Source organism: Leptodactylus fuscus, chromosome 2, assembly GCF_031893055.1.
Source record: "Leptodactylus fuscus isolate aLepFus1 chromosome 2, aLepFus1.hap2, whole genome shotgun sequence".
NCBI classification, from domain to species: Eukaryota; Metazoa; Chordata; class Amphibia; order Anura; family Leptodactylidae; genus Leptodactylus; species Leptodactylus fuscus.
The window spans coordinates 36,185,503-36,201,289 of record NC_134266.1 but is presented as its reverse complement, the minus strand read 5'-3'; the positions used below and the strand labels follow the sequence as shown (position 1 = coordinate 36,201,289).

General features: G+C 43.0%; 2 protein-coding genes across 3 annotated transcripts in view; one reads left to right on the top strand and one right to left on the bottom strand.

The window, feature by feature from the left end:
- CMSS1 (cms1 ribosomal small subunit homolog) overlaps positions 1-15,787 on the top strand; it is a 208,488-nt gene that overhangs the window by 15,908 nt on the left and 176,793 nt on the right. The window lies entirely within an intron of this gene.
- The window catches only part of FILIP1L (filamin A interacting protein 1 like), a 177,634-nt gene that overhangs the window by 8,524 nt on the left and 153,323 nt on the right, over positions 1-15,787 (bottom strand). For both annotated transcript variants that reach the window (XM_075263597.1, XM_075263598.1), the window contains one exon: positions 9,949-12,694. In XM_075263597.1, the coding sequence (XP_075119698.1) occupies positions 9,949-12,694 (2,746 nt within the window). The remainder of the gene's footprint in view (positions 1-9,948; positions 12,695-15,787) is intronic.

The window sequence follows — 15,787 nt, the reverse complement described above, 5'->3', positions numbered from 1 at the left end:
GAGAGATGAGTAATATGGTTTTTGTTGTTTGCTCACCTCCCATGGATCTCCTCTTATTTTACTTTAGGGTCTGAAGAGACCTTTGAGTATAATAACAGTTTTGGTAGAGATGTACCAACTGCAGGTGGAACCTCGTGAATGTGATAATAACATAACTAAAATAAAGGGACATGAACCAAATAACGCCCAGTTTGGTGTTTGGTTTCGGTTATTTTTCGATTAATTGCCAGCCCTACTTTAGACACCTAGATATTCATGCACTAGCACATACATGTCAACTTGCACCTTTTTGACCTGACCTGGCATTGCTAAGTCTGGCCAAGATGAATACTAAATATTAAGGCGTCTATGCGGCCACTTTTTATACATTTGCTCTACATGCTTGCCGGTACTGGAAGCTGCATAGTATTCGAGTTTACTATCCTTACACTATAGCTATAAAACATGATAAAGCGTGTGTAGCACGTGTATATATATGGCTGAGCTGCAGGAAGGCTGGACCTGGGGTCTGCGTCCTTGGCTGATTATTACCAGACGGCCTCCGCTCCAGCTTCCTCCTAGATTCTGATCATGTTAGTGGAAACAGTGACTGCTGAAACAATCCTCGTGTCTAATTATCATACATTCTTGTAGGACCTCATTCCTCAGCTTCCAAGTAATGTGCTAGAAGACGTAAAATGAACGCCTGGCATGCTATGGTAATGCTATGGCTTGGCAGGGAATCAATGGAACTTACAGAGCTTCTTCCGTGGACAGATTTTATACACTCATGATGATGGGGAACGGAACAAAAACGAATATCGGATATCTTTTTATGTTTCAGTATTTCATATATTGGCTCCGCTTCACTTAATGATGTAGAATGCGCCCCTGTGACTCAGTAGTTTTTGGGAGTTTAATGGAAACCATTGAATAGGTTTTCTATATGTCCAAACGAGTTCCATTGTATTTTTCACTTCCCTAGTGCTAAAGTAATATATAAAGTAGAGTGTCGACAACTTTGTTTCTGGCTGGTTAGCAGCTTTAAAGGGAGTGTCCAGGATTTAGGTCAGTGATGGGTAATCTTTTGAGGGTGGTGTGTCGAAATTTGTGAAAAAACTTTGCTGAACTTGGGTGCCTTGCCGCATCTTTTTATGGCCCCCGCAGTATATGACCCCACATAGGGCTCACAATTTACATTTTTTCCCTATCAGTATGTCTTTTTTTGGAGTATGGGAAGAAATCCACAAAAACACAGGGAGAACGTACAAACTCCTTTGAGATGTTGTCCGTGGCAGGATTCAAACCCAGGACTCCAGCGCTGCAAGGCTAACCACTGAGCCACTGATTTGTCCCTATATGACCCCCTTTTTTACCCCCCCCCACACACACACACACACAATATATGACCCCTTTTTTTAAAGCCCACCTGCTGTATATGGCTCCCTTTTTTCCCCCCACACAGAGTAGCGGCTAATAATTTTCCCTTTCCTGTCCACGCTCCAGTCCTGTAGGTGCCACCTCTAGGGTGCGCTTTTTCAGACTCTGAAGAACACCAGGACGCTGTATGTAGCATCCCGACGTTCTTCAACATTGTGACACAAGTGTATCACCACCTAGAGGAGGCTGTAGAGGGCAGCCAGGACAGGAACGTGGACAGGCGAGTAACAATTATCAGCAGCTTCTTATTGCAATAACACAATAAGTAGCTGCCGATTAAAAAAAAAAAATGCCGCCACCCCAGTTTATTACATGACTCACCTCCTGAGGCCTGGTTCATATTTGCGTTCAGTAATCCGTTTGGGGAGTCCACATGAGGACCCCCCTCCCCCCCCGAACGTAATACCGAATGCTTTGGCAAGCGGCGAGCTTATGAAAGCACACAGACCCCTTAGACTATAATGGGGTCCATGTGCTTTTCACAAGGTGACCGCACAGAACATTCAGGCAGAAGAGTATTTCAAGATCTACTTTCCTGTCCACATGACTCGTGTGGAGACCGTGCGGAAAGCACACGGACCCCATTATAGTCTATGGGGTCCGTGTGCTTTCACTGCTCACCGCTTGTCAATGCGTTCGGTAGTCCGTTCTGGGGGTCCTCGTGCGGACTCCCTGAACGGATTACCGAACGCAGATGTGAACCCGGCCTCAGGCCATTGCCTCATGGAAGGTGTGCGCCTGTGGCTGCCACTTGATTCAGACAATGTGTGTCACCTAAAATGTCTTGGCATGTCACCTGCCATAGGTGCACCATCACTGATTTAGATTTTTATGACCTATTCTTAGGATAGGCCTTAAATATCTGTTGAGTAGAGTCTGATAGCTGGCCGTGCACTGAACAGCTGTATAGCGCCACTTCTCATGCCTGTATTATACACAGTGGGCTGTAAGCAGTTGGTTCTGAGCCCAGTATACTAGCCAGGTGGCCATACTGCAGCTCAGCTCCTATTGAAGGCATGCTTTGTTTCCCATTCCTTTTGAAGCCACTCTTGACTTTGGCTGAAAAAAAAAAAAAAATGTGTAGAATTTTCAATAAAGACCACAGCTTTTCTGCAATGTGGGACCTCAATACAGTAAAGATTTGGGACGGGATACGTGGCTGTCAGAAGGATTGCAATATGATTGTGGGAATGAATTAATGAAAGTATTGGGTACTCTAATAAAGAATTTCTGAGAAGGACGGGATGATAAACTGCAAATATGTCTGCTTTGGATCCAGGGCTCTGGGGTCCTTGAGCCAGTTTAATATTTTACTACATTCCTGCCAACTCCATCTGAAACTGACCCTGACTCCATGAATCCGGCTCCATAGCCCTGGATGATTCAACCCCTTTAAGGACGTCTCAGATTCTTGTCTAGATTTAAAAGCATGTCTATAGTCTTCCAGAAAATACGTGTACTGTAATGTTCCTTGCTTTTATTAGTTACTTCTTCAGAAATCGGTGCCAAATCATTTACCAGAACTAGGAAAGGAAATTTTCTTTTTTAGTTTGTGGGCAACAAGTTTATCAAATCCACCCAGAGGTCTCCCATCCCGTACTACACGAAAATATTTACAGCGCCTAAGGGTTTGTTCATATGGAAGATCAGCAGAAGACACGTTGCTAAGAAATATACGGAACAATAATGTTACATAGGAAACAAGAAGGTCATTAGAGTTCCTTCCTCCTTGCGTCACGTCGTCTGATCAGCTCTCCGAAGGGGAATGATGAAAATGTAAATTGCTTAGAAGCAGCCAGTGTTATCGTAAGATCTGGTAGTCACTCACTAGCTTTCTTTAATGTGGCATATAAAATGGTTTTATACCACACATGCCCACTGATGGGTGCCTGGCGTATCAACTGGCCACCTCTAGCACTGCTTGGAAACTTGGATAGATTGGTCCAATACTTAAAATATATGTGCTGAGTTCTATGGGGTTAGAAGACAACCCTCTGGAAATTTGTGGTCTGTAGTATACCACCCTATGACTATCCCTATCTGTACCACCCTATGACCATCCCTATCTATACCACCCTATGACTATCCCTATCTATACCGCCCTATGACTATCCCTATCTATACCGCCCTATGACTATCCCTATCTATACCACCCTATGACTATCCCTATCTATACCGCCCTATGACTATCCCTATCCTATACCGCCCTATGACTATCCCTATCTATACCGCCCTATGACTATCCCTATCTATACCGCCCTATGACTATCCCTATCTATACCGCCCTATGACTATCCCTATCTATACCGCCCTATGACTATCCCTATCTATACCGCCCTATGACTATCCCTATCTATACCGCCCTATGACTATCCCTATCTATACCGCCCTATGACTATCCCTATCTTTACTGCCCTATGACTATCCCTATTACTGACATGTGGCAGCTTTTTATTCCCTCTCTTGGCTTGCCATGCTCTTGGTAGAATTGGCATAAATAGTAAAAAGCTTATGTATGGGGGAGGGGGGGACGCTATTCTAAAGACAGGCCATTAATTTTAGATTGCTGTCGCTCTGAGCCGCATCCCTTCTTCTCCAGTCATGTGTTCTAGAGGGAATAGTAAATTCCGCCATTATTGTTTTGAAGGCAGGATGCTGCAGTACCTAAGATGGCCACTAACAGGTTTTTGGCAGAGGTCGGACCCGTCTCTTGTGCACTGGAAGTAGTGTAAGATGTAAGGCATGTGGCAGCTAAGGCCAGGGATTGGTGGTGGTGGTCACATGTATAAGGGGCGTGACCTCATCACTGCAGGATCGGTGGCCCTGGATGAATTAAATGGCTTCTTAAAGGTAATTTTCTTTATACTATATCATTCCCTACCATTGAAAATCCTTACCAATCCCTTTAACATTTCAGTTCTCAGGGTCCTGCTCCCACCCCTCCGGCAAACATCTGATTTTACAAGGAGAAACCATGGCCAGCCAGGCACTATAATGTTAAAACTGTCTCTCTAATTCCTCCTATAGGTGTATAAATTTGGGAAAGTGTGAATTTGGTGTTTTGCAGTACCTTTTTTTTTGTTTGCACTGTACAGATCAAAGTTTTTATCTATACCCCAATGTTACTTCTCTAGATTAGTGTAAATTGCCTCTGATAAAGGAAGTTTGTCAACCAAAAAATCCAACGTCTTGCAGCCATTTACACCTCATTTCCTTGGAATAAATCACAGCCTGGGCTTTCACTTTTACAAAAATGGGAATCCTTACAAAAGCGCTCCTGGGTTCTACTGCAATGCACCCCACGCATTTCCTGCCTGGGACGCCGCCGCTCTCTGATGACACTATGGAGACGGGCACGGAGGAAGGAGATCTCATAATGTCTCTCAGTAGCTGCTCTGTCATTAGGTTTATGCCGCGTGGAAAGTGGGAGGCCGCTTCATTCCCAGTTAGAAAGATAAATAATCCTTAATAGGAGTTCTGTGCTAATAGATTTGGTATAGGCCAGATGTCGGCGTGATGAGGTTATTCCACTTAGGCACCCATTCAGCTGCATCATCTGCCTCGATTACATAAATAAATCCTGGATTTCCCTTGCCAGGCTCCTAATTGATGTAAATTGGAGGGGCCCATTGCAATACGTTGAGGACATTTTTCCATATTATTTAGGAAGAAGAAACTTTGAGATTTGCCGTAATGACTCGCTGTCTCTTTTTTTCCAGTGGAATGTGAGTGATTTTAGACTGACTTTTTTAGTTCTTTTTTTTTTTTTTCTTACTCCTTACAGTAACGGCGTTTCAGAGTTAAAGGGATTCTACTACTAAAACACTGTTTTGTGTGCTTTAGACGTCAGAATAGCCTTTAGAAAGGCTATTCGTCTCTTACCTTTAGACGTGGTCTCCGCCGCGCCGTTCTTTAGAAATACCGGTTTTTACCGGTATGCTAATGAGTTCTCCGCAGCAATGAGGGCGGGCCCCAGCACTCAAATGGCGATGGGGGCGTCCCCACTGCTGCCCGAGAACCCGCCCCAGCGACGCCTTCTTCAGCTGCATCCTCCCCTTCTTTGTCATCTTCTTTATTCGTCAGCTCTGACGCCTGAGCAGTCTTGCCTTGCGGCATTGAAAATATGGCCGCCGGCCGGCATGCGCAGTGTCTCGCTGTCAGAGTTGACTGCGCAGGTGTCAGAGCTGATGAAGAAGGAAGACGACAGAGAAGGGGAGGATGCAGCTGAAGAAGAAGGTGTCGCTGGAGCTTGTTCTCGGGCAGCAGTGGGGACGCCCCCATCGCCGTTTGAGCGCTGGGGTCCGCCCTCATTGCTGTGGAGAACTCATTATCGTACCGGTAATAACCGGTATTTCTAAGGAACGGCGCGGCAGAGACCACGTCTAAAGGTAAGAGACGAATAGCCTTTCTAAAGGCTATTCCGACATCTAAAGTACACAAAACAGCATTTTAGTGGTAGAATCCCTTTAAATCAATCTGCAAGCCAACTGTGAGATTAATGAGGACCCTGAACAGCCCATTGACCTACATCAACTGATCGGCGCTGTAACCCTGAGCATTTTGGGATTTTATTTCTCTTATTTCTTTATTTTAGCCATTCCAAAGATATAAGCCCTTTTGTTGTTGATGCAGAGCATACTAGTCAAGTGGGCGGAAACACTGTGGGGTCCCTGAGTGTTGTATGTCATGCAGTGTTACTGCTCACTTGGCTAGTATCCCCAAACACTATCAGGGCTTATATCTTTGGAATGGCTGAACAGATTAGGATAATTAAAACTCCAAAATGCTCAGGGTGACAGCGCCTATCGGTTGAAATTGTGTCACTCAGCTTTTCAGACCTGGTGACGGGTCCTCTATAAACAAAACTTATATTTAATATACAGGCGGTATGTTATAGAGCAGAAGGAGCTGAGGCCGGTAGATATATAGGTTTAAAACCATGTATCCCCTAGTCAAAGGATACTGGATAAGTGTCTGATCAGTGGCGGTCCATCCACTGGAACCCCCAGCAGTCATGAGGATGGGAGTTTCTTGTACCCCCTACTAAATGGAGTAGTTAATGCATGAACTACTGATCTATTCAGTGGGACTGGCGAAGATAGCCGATTACATCACCCATCCTCGACAATCCAATAGAGATGAATGCAGTGTTCATTTCTTTCAGGCAGGGGCACAAGTGACTCCAAGACTTGTGACCAGCAGATAGGGCGTTGGTTGTCTGAATACCCCTTTAGGCTCCTGCTATTTATTTTGTGCTTCAGAGTCCAGTGGGCGGTCCTACTTTCTGATTGACATTCTTCTTTGTATGCAAAGTCCTATAGGGAAGGCTGTCAATCCCCGCCCACTAGACTCCTAAGCATGGAAAAAGCAGGGTATTTATATAAACGGAAGTTATATTTTACTACAAAACTATATATTAATCTGCTCCGCTCCTCTTAATCGTGCAGGTTTCCTTTAAGGCTAAAAGGGTAATTTTGGCAACATTATAAGGCTTTGTTCACATCTGCATCACAGATTCTGCCGAAAATCATCAGAGAGAAAAGTTCTGCACAGATGACTTTTCTCGTCACCGATTCCAGTATAAAAATGTCGGAAACCCGACGGACGACCAGCGGACCCCATTATAGTCTATGGGGTCTGTGAGTAACCCCTGTTTTAGTGGACGGGGCTCTCTGTCGTTCGGGTTCCTTGGCGGATATGAACAATGGAGAGCATGGTACAAGTGTGAGCCTTGCCTAAGTCAGTGGAATTTATCTATTTTTGTGTGCTTTTTTTGGCTTTTAGAAAAATAACTCATAATGGAGTAGGAATTCTGAGTATATTGACAAGATGAGGGTGAGAAGTATGGAGATCCGTATTGGTTCTGTGTGTATGTTCACAACTTACCTTGGATCAAAGCGATTAAATCCCAGCAAAAGATTCTTGTAAAGTTACAGAACTGTTAGAGAGGACCCTTCTTAGAGGACATGAAAGTTCCTCTGTAAGTCCTGTTACGTTTATTAGCTAATGATGCATACTATACTGCCGGCCATATGTAGAAGACTGATACTCTGGTCTGGCTGGATGATTGGGTTGAATAAGGACCATGTAATGGAAGATCATGGTCACGCTCAACAGTAATAAGCATTTGTTATCATACATGATACTCAGAGATTGGGGACCTCCATCATCCACAGTGAGCATCTTTCTTTGGAGGATTCAACAATTCTGTCCATACACAAATGACTCATTGATTTCAGTAAGCAGTATGTAATGCTTCCTTTTACCTGTGGAGGTGCTGCAGGGAAGCTAAACACTAGGTTGTCCCACAAATTTCAGTTGCTCACCAGGGGTTCTGGTAAATTGACATCCCGTATTCATCTTAACAAGCATCTTGCAATGTTTCCTTCACACAGAGTTTACGTTCCGCTCATTCAGACCCGTATACACGTGTCAGAGTGTGAGCGCTCAAAACAGATTCCATTCACTTCACTGTGTGCCGGCTTACACGCGCTACACATTAAAATCAATGCTTTTTAACCCATTGATTTCAATGTGTAGCGCGTGTAAGCCGGCACACATTGAAGTGAATGGGATCTGTTTTGAGCGCTCACACTCTGACACGTGTATACGTGTCTGAATGAGCGAAGCGTAAACTCCGTGTGACGGCAGCCTTTACCCCACTAGCGGTCAGTGCCCTATAGTGATATATAGCAAACTCCTAAGTGTATGGCCCTGTGTATGGGACATGCAACCTGACCCTGAAATAATTTTACAATCGGGTTTGCAATGGAGATATTCCTGTGATCCATTTGGGGGCTATTCATGGCTAGACTGTGTAGAATTTCGTTTGTGTACTTTATATCGGTAACCACTTCTGAACACTGCTAGATTACAATATAGGATTACAACAAGAACGACTCAACCATTAATAGTGGAATTACGGTATATTGTAACATACGTCTGGATGTCTATAAGATCTGTCAGGTTCTGATTCTTACTGTGCAGGTTCAGATTTGAAATTCTTGCATATTAGCAAATGGAATTTTTACAGTCTCATTATTCCCCCTTGTAGACGACTGTATGACTGGTCAGTGTGCTATCCGGGTTTTTTTTCCCATTTATTTGTATGGGCTCGTACACATGATCGTAAATTATTCGGTCACGTGTGTGGGCCGACAGTCTGGGCCAAAAATATGGAACTGATCCCATTCCTGTCCGATTCTGCTTCCGTGGCTCCTATTCATTATATGAAAGGGACCGTGGAGGCACAGCCCGCGCATAAGCGGCACACGAGTGACATCCTTGTGTCTCCTGCGCGCTGCCGTGCCATTCATTAATACATGGTCGTGTGCATCCGGCATTAGGCGAAGACCCCACATAGCAGGCCGCAGCAAAAATGCTTTCCGGCATTCATGGTAATCTCCATTGGAACTGATCAAGACGGGAGACTATAAGATGGTTATAGAAAATCTGCAAAATTTTTCATTGTTAATATATGCAAAAATGTTTCACATTTGTAGACAATTAAAAGTTAATCTGGTTATGTTAATGGGAAAAACCCGTTAGGCCCACGTTGCGGAAACGCAGTGTTTTGTTTTGTTTTTATGCGTATTATCTGCTATTTTTCAGCCAAAGCCAAAAATGTATACAAATGAAAAATACACAGTACGTTCACATGGCGGAAAATGGATTCCACTTGTGAACATACCGCTCGGCTAGCTGTGACGGAATACCAATGCAGTGCAGCGGCATTCTGCTCTGGATTAGGCCCAAATGAATGGGCCTAATCGGAGGGAGTCTTGCGCCGCGCTGAGTCGGCTGCAGAATAGGCGGCAAGATAGTCATTACTAGCTAGTGGAAAAAAGAAGCAAACGATTCCCATTGAAGTCAATGGGAGCCGTTTTGGCAGGTGGATTTTAAGGCGGATTCCGCGTCAAAATCCGCTGCCAAAAAACTTTTGGCTCAAAAAAACCACAGCAAAATCTACAACAAAAACGCTGCATTTCTGCAACGTGGGGCCCCAGCCTTAAAGTTATCATTATCGGAGGACGATTCCCTTCTCCACAGTAGTAGTTGTAGAAACATTTCTGTTATTGCTTCTTGAAGACCAATGTATCTCTAGTTGAGACAACACCATATGTACATAAGACAAAATTCTGCCACACCAATTGAAGCATTATTCCGAAAAAAATATATATAATAAACATTTCATGAACTTTTTGATTGAATTCAGAATTTTTCTTAAAGACTTTACTCACAAAAGTCGTGGCAAAATATTACATGAAATGCATTCAATACAAGTGCACACTTTTAATATGTACTCCATAGAGATATTGTAAATGTAAAAATAAAATAACAGTGTACGAACACCCAGGTGAACTAAATGTATATAAAAACAAACGTTAACATGAACACAGCTCTCCAAAAAAAAAAAAAAAAAATTCAAAATCAGTTCGATTCGTGCAAAAATGTAGTATTTTCTAGGAACTTGTGGGATGGGGTAGGGAGATTTGGGTGGGGGTGGGATCAATTATTCATATTACTTACTGTAATTTGTGACTGCCGTGACAGTGGAGTAGCTGTTGGTGTTATAGTAATACTGCTTGTGATTTTATTGGTGGGTTTATTAGGAATCCCATTAGTCAGTGAATGTCTTTTCTCTTGCACTGGCGTGAAGGGACTGGTGGGCGTTCCTAAGTGGATGTGTATTTTATTGTCCTCAGTAGTTATTACACTTGACGTTGAGCTAGAGCTGTTTGACCTTTGGAACTGCCAACCAGTCTGTTTGTCAGGAGAAACTCGAAAAACTGCATGGCTGCCGCCAATTTCCATAGGTTCTGGGGAAAGCACCCGATCTGGCGAACTAGACGTACTTGTTAAAGCCAATACCTGGATAGGGGACATTGTTCTCTCAGGAGTGATAGAGCCGCAAGAGTCTGGGGTCCTAGGCCGTACAAAAGAAGTCATTGTAAGCGGTGGCACAACTTGTTCCGGTGTTACATATCCATCGATTACTCTCGATTTCAAAGGCGTCAAAGAACCATTTTGAATAATGGTTATTCTTTGTTTCGGAGTCCCAGAACTTGGTATCACTGCGGTACTGGTAAAGGAGTGTGGGTTTTCCGTAGTAGGGCTTGTGATTTCAAGTGTGGCCGTGTTTTGTCCATGATCTGGTGTGACTTTGATATGTAAAGGTTGTCCAGGCGTATGTGTAAGCACCATGTCTCCTGGATGGATGTAATTTCCATTCTGTTTCATATGTACTTTTCCGTTTTGGGCCTGTTGTTGACTAGGTTTCGTCCATGGCGATTTCAGTTTTCTGTTGTTGTTGATGGAATTTCCATTTGTAGAGTTGCACTTGTAAGATATAGTAGGGTCGTCGTCATTGGTGTCATCGTCCTCGTTGTCACTTTCTTGATAAAGTTGTCCATTTATAACCGCTCTCTCTAAAGGAACGAGACTCTTATAATCAGGCGGCTCATTGTATGTTGGATCTGTTTGCACCTCCTTCGAAAATACTTGGAAGTCTGAAATTCTCCGTCCATTGAGACTAGGCCTGAGACTCTTGCTAAACCGACGATACCTTTCGAGTTCTTTTGAGAGATTTTCCATTTCCTTCGACAGCTCCTTGTTTCTGTTTTCTTGCTGATTGAGCTTCCTCTGAAGAACAGAATGATCTCCTTTCAGACGACAAATATTATCTTCTGTTTTCATGTAGTCGTGGATCTTCTCTTTCAAGGCCGTCACTTCTCTAGAAAGGTGACCCGATTTTGCCTCTTCTTCCTTCAGTTTTGCGAGTAATACTTTTTCTTGGTACGACCCTGATTTCTCAGCCAGTTTGTAGTTTGCTAGCTCCATTCTTACGACTTCAAGTTCTTCAGAAAACATTTTGGCTTTCTGCTGCTCATTGTAATACTTTTTCTCCAGAGATTCGAACTCATCCTCTGTTTTCATGAGATCATCTTCCATGGCTTTCATTTGTTTCAGGGTGTGTTTTAGCCTTTCAACCTCTTGAGTGAGCTCTCTAATCTTGTTGTTTTCTTGGTAAAACGCTTCTGACTGCTTACCTTCTTGTTTCATTTTGTTCTTCAGGAACTCTTTTTCAATAGACTCAAGTGACTGAAGTTTCTTCTTGAGGACGGTAACTTTGGACACTAGGTCGTTCCCCTTCTCTTCTTCTGCTCGTAGCTTGCATTTGAGATCTTCGTTCTCCTTTGTGATTGTGTGCATCTTGTCTTGTAACTCTGCCTTAGACTTCAGGGACTTCTTACTTTCTTCTATCAGTTTCTCGGTGATGGACGTCACTTTGCTTTGTTCCTGCTGTAGTTGTGTATTGGCTGACTTTAGTTTGTCCTCGGTTTGTCTGATTTTTTCTGTTAGCGATTTCCTTTCCTCCACAAGCATCACGGTCAAGGTTTTCAGTTTGGTTAGATCTTCTTTTAGTATATTTTCCGTCTTTTCGAGCTTGACTTCGATCGCCTCCAGCTCCCGTATACGAACTTTTAAACTTTCTAGTTCATTGCACAGTTGTTTGGTGGCTGCCCGCTCTTTTTCCATGGTGCATTTAATAGATTGGCATTCTTGTTTGCTTTTATTAAACGCGTCTTCCAATTTTTCCAACTCGTTAATTCTTTTACTCAGTTTGTCCACCTCGACTTTTAGGCTTTTACTTTGCGATGCTTCTTTTTCTAATTTTTTATTTAGGTCTTTGCATTGTTCTTCCATTTTTATGAGTTCTTCATCCTTGCCTTCCATCTCCAGCAGACGTTTTCTCAGCTCCTCCACTTCTGCCATGAGGCTGGAGTTTCCACATTCTCCTTTATTCATCTTCTCCCTTAGGTCATGAAGTTCATCCTCTGCTTTACGCAGTGTCTTGTTTGTTTCCTCGAGCTCATCGATTTGTCTGCTGAGAGCTGCCAGCTTTAATCTCAGTTGGCGATTCTGCGTTTCTTCGCTGGTTAGTTTGGCCATCGTGGATTCGTGCTCTTGAAAGAACCTACTTTCCTGAGTTTGAAGTTCCGTTTCGAGTCTGTTTGCTTTTTGCTCTTCTTCTTCTGCTTTTATTTCAACGATGGCGAGTTTGTCCTGTGCTTTTTGGGCAGTTAATGTTAGCTCTTGGATCTTGGCACTTTGCTCTTGTAAGTGTTCAGTCAACCTCTGTTGCTCATCGACCACAATTAACGCAAATGACTTCAACTTTGTGAGCTCATCACGGAGTTTGGTTATTTTTTTGTGGTTCTCTTTCTCTTTTTTAGCTTGGTAGGTTGTTTCTTGTTCAATCAGCTTTTTTAGCCTAGAAAACAAGAGAAAATGAGCCATGAAAATGCAGCTTTGCCATTTGTATAAATATAAAGGTTGTAATAAAGAAAAATAACACTGACTTTAGAATGCGGTTGTCATAAAAATGGACGGCAAGTCTAAAAATAAGTTAAAGCTGCTTAAAGAAGTTTTGTACTAATAGAAATTAGTACCTAGATGCTATATTTGGCAACTTTTTACTATACATGTCACCCCAGTACTGGTACATACTCCCTTATGTGATATGGCCTATCCATGTGGGATCCCTTTCAAACCAAGGGCCGAATTGGGTCCATGAAAGAAGACCCGTGTAACCAATCTGTGACGAACTCCACATGGCAGAAACTCAGTCGCCTCAATAGAGCTTTAATGCTTTTCTTAGTTTACAGTATCATGGCATTGAATAGAATCAACCTGGACGTTGCAAGCCTAAATTTGTTTCTCATCGTTAAATTGCTCCATTTTGTGTATTTGCCTTTCATTTTTAACAAATGTCCCTAGTAGGGTTGAGCGATCGGGATCGGAAAAGATCGGATTCCGATTGGAGATCGAGTAAATTTCACGATCGGAATTCCGACCCGATCTTTTCCAGTGGAATCGAGATCGGAGGTTATCTCAAGATCGGCTCAACCCTAAAAGTGACTTTTCCCATAGAAAAGCATTGACTAGGGTTGAAGATCGGGATCGGATTCCGATCGGCGATCGAGCAAAGTTCACGATCGGGATCGAGATCGGCTGGAAAATGATTGGAAATCGGATTTTAAAATCGATCTTGAAATCTCAAGATCAGCTCAACCCTAGTCCCTAGGCTATGTTCACATTAGCAAAATAATTAGTCAGTAAACGAGGCATTACAGCTCTGATGGGTTCCGTTGTAAAACCATTGACTAACATTGGTATCCATCAAGTTTCCATCTGTGTTTCAGTGCTTTTTTTTAAATTAATTAAAAAAAAAAAAAATTAAAGGGGTTGTCCAGGATATTTTAGTACTGGGGAAGATAGGCTTTCCCGGGGTAGGGGAAACCTTTAAAAAGAAAAAAAAAAATCACCTGTCCCAGCTTTCCGGTGTCTCCATCGCTGTCTGGTCACTGGGGGACACCAGAGAGCTGGGACAGGTGAAAAAAATAAATACATAAAAATGGTCATATCCATTAGCAACCGATCAAGACTGAAGATGGTTAGAGAAAATCTTTCAGTGTCTAAATATTAATATGATTTTGTTAATGGTAAAGCCCTTTAAAACGACAACGTGGCTTAAGTATTTTCTGATATCCTTTACAGTGAACCGGTGTCTGCTGTATTAGGACTAGCGGGCGGCTCAGTACAGACAGCTGTCGTTCCAAAAGGGGATCATGAAGTAACAAGGCATCACTAATGGCTATTGTATCCTAATAATTCTGTGTTGAAAGGACTGGAGAGGGGAGCGCTCTCATACCTAATACTCTATATGGAGCTGGTGATAGATTCCGGCACGCCATGATCTCATACAGCATTATACCCTTCCTATAGCCTGACATTGTGGATTCACAGGAATTATGTTCATGACTGCAAAGCTGGCACAGATGCACACCTGGAGCGGTGCCAGAGGTGTCACAGAATTGGACGCTCCAACAAGGGTTCATTGAGAATAAGCACGTGTCGTTTCAGATCGGAGCAGAATGAAGCATGTACTGCAGATCTTTCTCTGTCGTGTTCTAGCGACATGAGGCTTTCGTCGCTGTATCAAAGAGAACCTGTGAATATGCATTTCTATTCGTATTAGGGCTACGGTCACACGGTATATTTTTTTAACTGATTGAGTCTTTTTTCTCCAAAAAAAAGTGTCCAATCTGTCTTCTATGGTTTTCAATTAGAGACTGACCGAGGCTGCTTTTTCAGTGTCCTCCCCTATCTGACCATGGCTTCAGCATCTGAATCTGGTCAGAGCTAGAAGTGCTGAGCAGATGATGGTTTCCTGACCACACACTGATCCACCCCATCGAAGAGGGTGATCTACTCTCAACAACACAAAGGAAAGTATGGTGAAAAGTGGGGCAACACAGTGGCTCAGTGGTTAGCAGTTCGGCCTTGCAGCGCCGGAGACCTGGGTTCGAATCCCGCCTGTATGTTCTCCCTGTGTTTGCGTGGATTTCCTCCCATGCTACAAAGACATACTGATACACCACCAGGAAAAAAAAAAGTACATTGTGATCCCTATATGGGGCATCTTTCCCGCCCCCTCCCCCAAAACGTATAACAGGATTCTGTAACCACGTGAAACCAGATGGTGCTTTAGAAGCATGCCGTGTTATAAAGCGAGCGTTTACTGGATGGCATTGACTTGCACAACTCTTGGATGGTGCGCGACTCCTAAACTGTGACTGAGACGAAATGTCAATTTCTGAAGTGCGCATGGGAAAATAATAATTTACATTTTGCCTATCTATACAATGTTAAATGCTATAAACCAAAAATACTCCATCATATGACAGATACTGGCAGTCCCTCATTGGCAATAGAGACTCCAAATGGAGTGAGCAGAGCCTAAGCTGCAGATATCCGTAGCCTAAGATTGCAACCAGTTGGCCATATGTGGTTAAAGTAATACAGTCTTTGTGATGGCCATGTTTGCCAGATTGACAGTGGCTTGCAGAACCGGCTAACTACACCATAGTGATGTACAGTGCTGTGAGCTAAAGCCTTTACATGGGTCTAGTGTTGCGTGCTCATAACATCTATTGAATATGGAATACATAGACCATATTACCTAACAACCCTTAGTCTACGGCACAAGTGGATGCACAAATGAGTTTGTCTACTATTATGCCAGTAAGTCGTATTTTCGGCTGTGACAGTATCTTAAAATTTCAGTGCAAAGAATAATGTTCAGCCCCACAATTTCTCACTCAGGGTTGGGCCTGTAGTTATGGTGTACTACCCATTTATAATCTGGCATGGCTGATCCATTAAGTGTATTCCACAAGAAAGTTATTAAAGGGGTTGTCCCATCACAAGGATCCTATCTATACTGCTAGTTTATGTGGATTTAAGACTTTTCCTAAATGCATTGCTTTATCAAAACTGCTTTGTTTGGCCGCTATCTTAATTT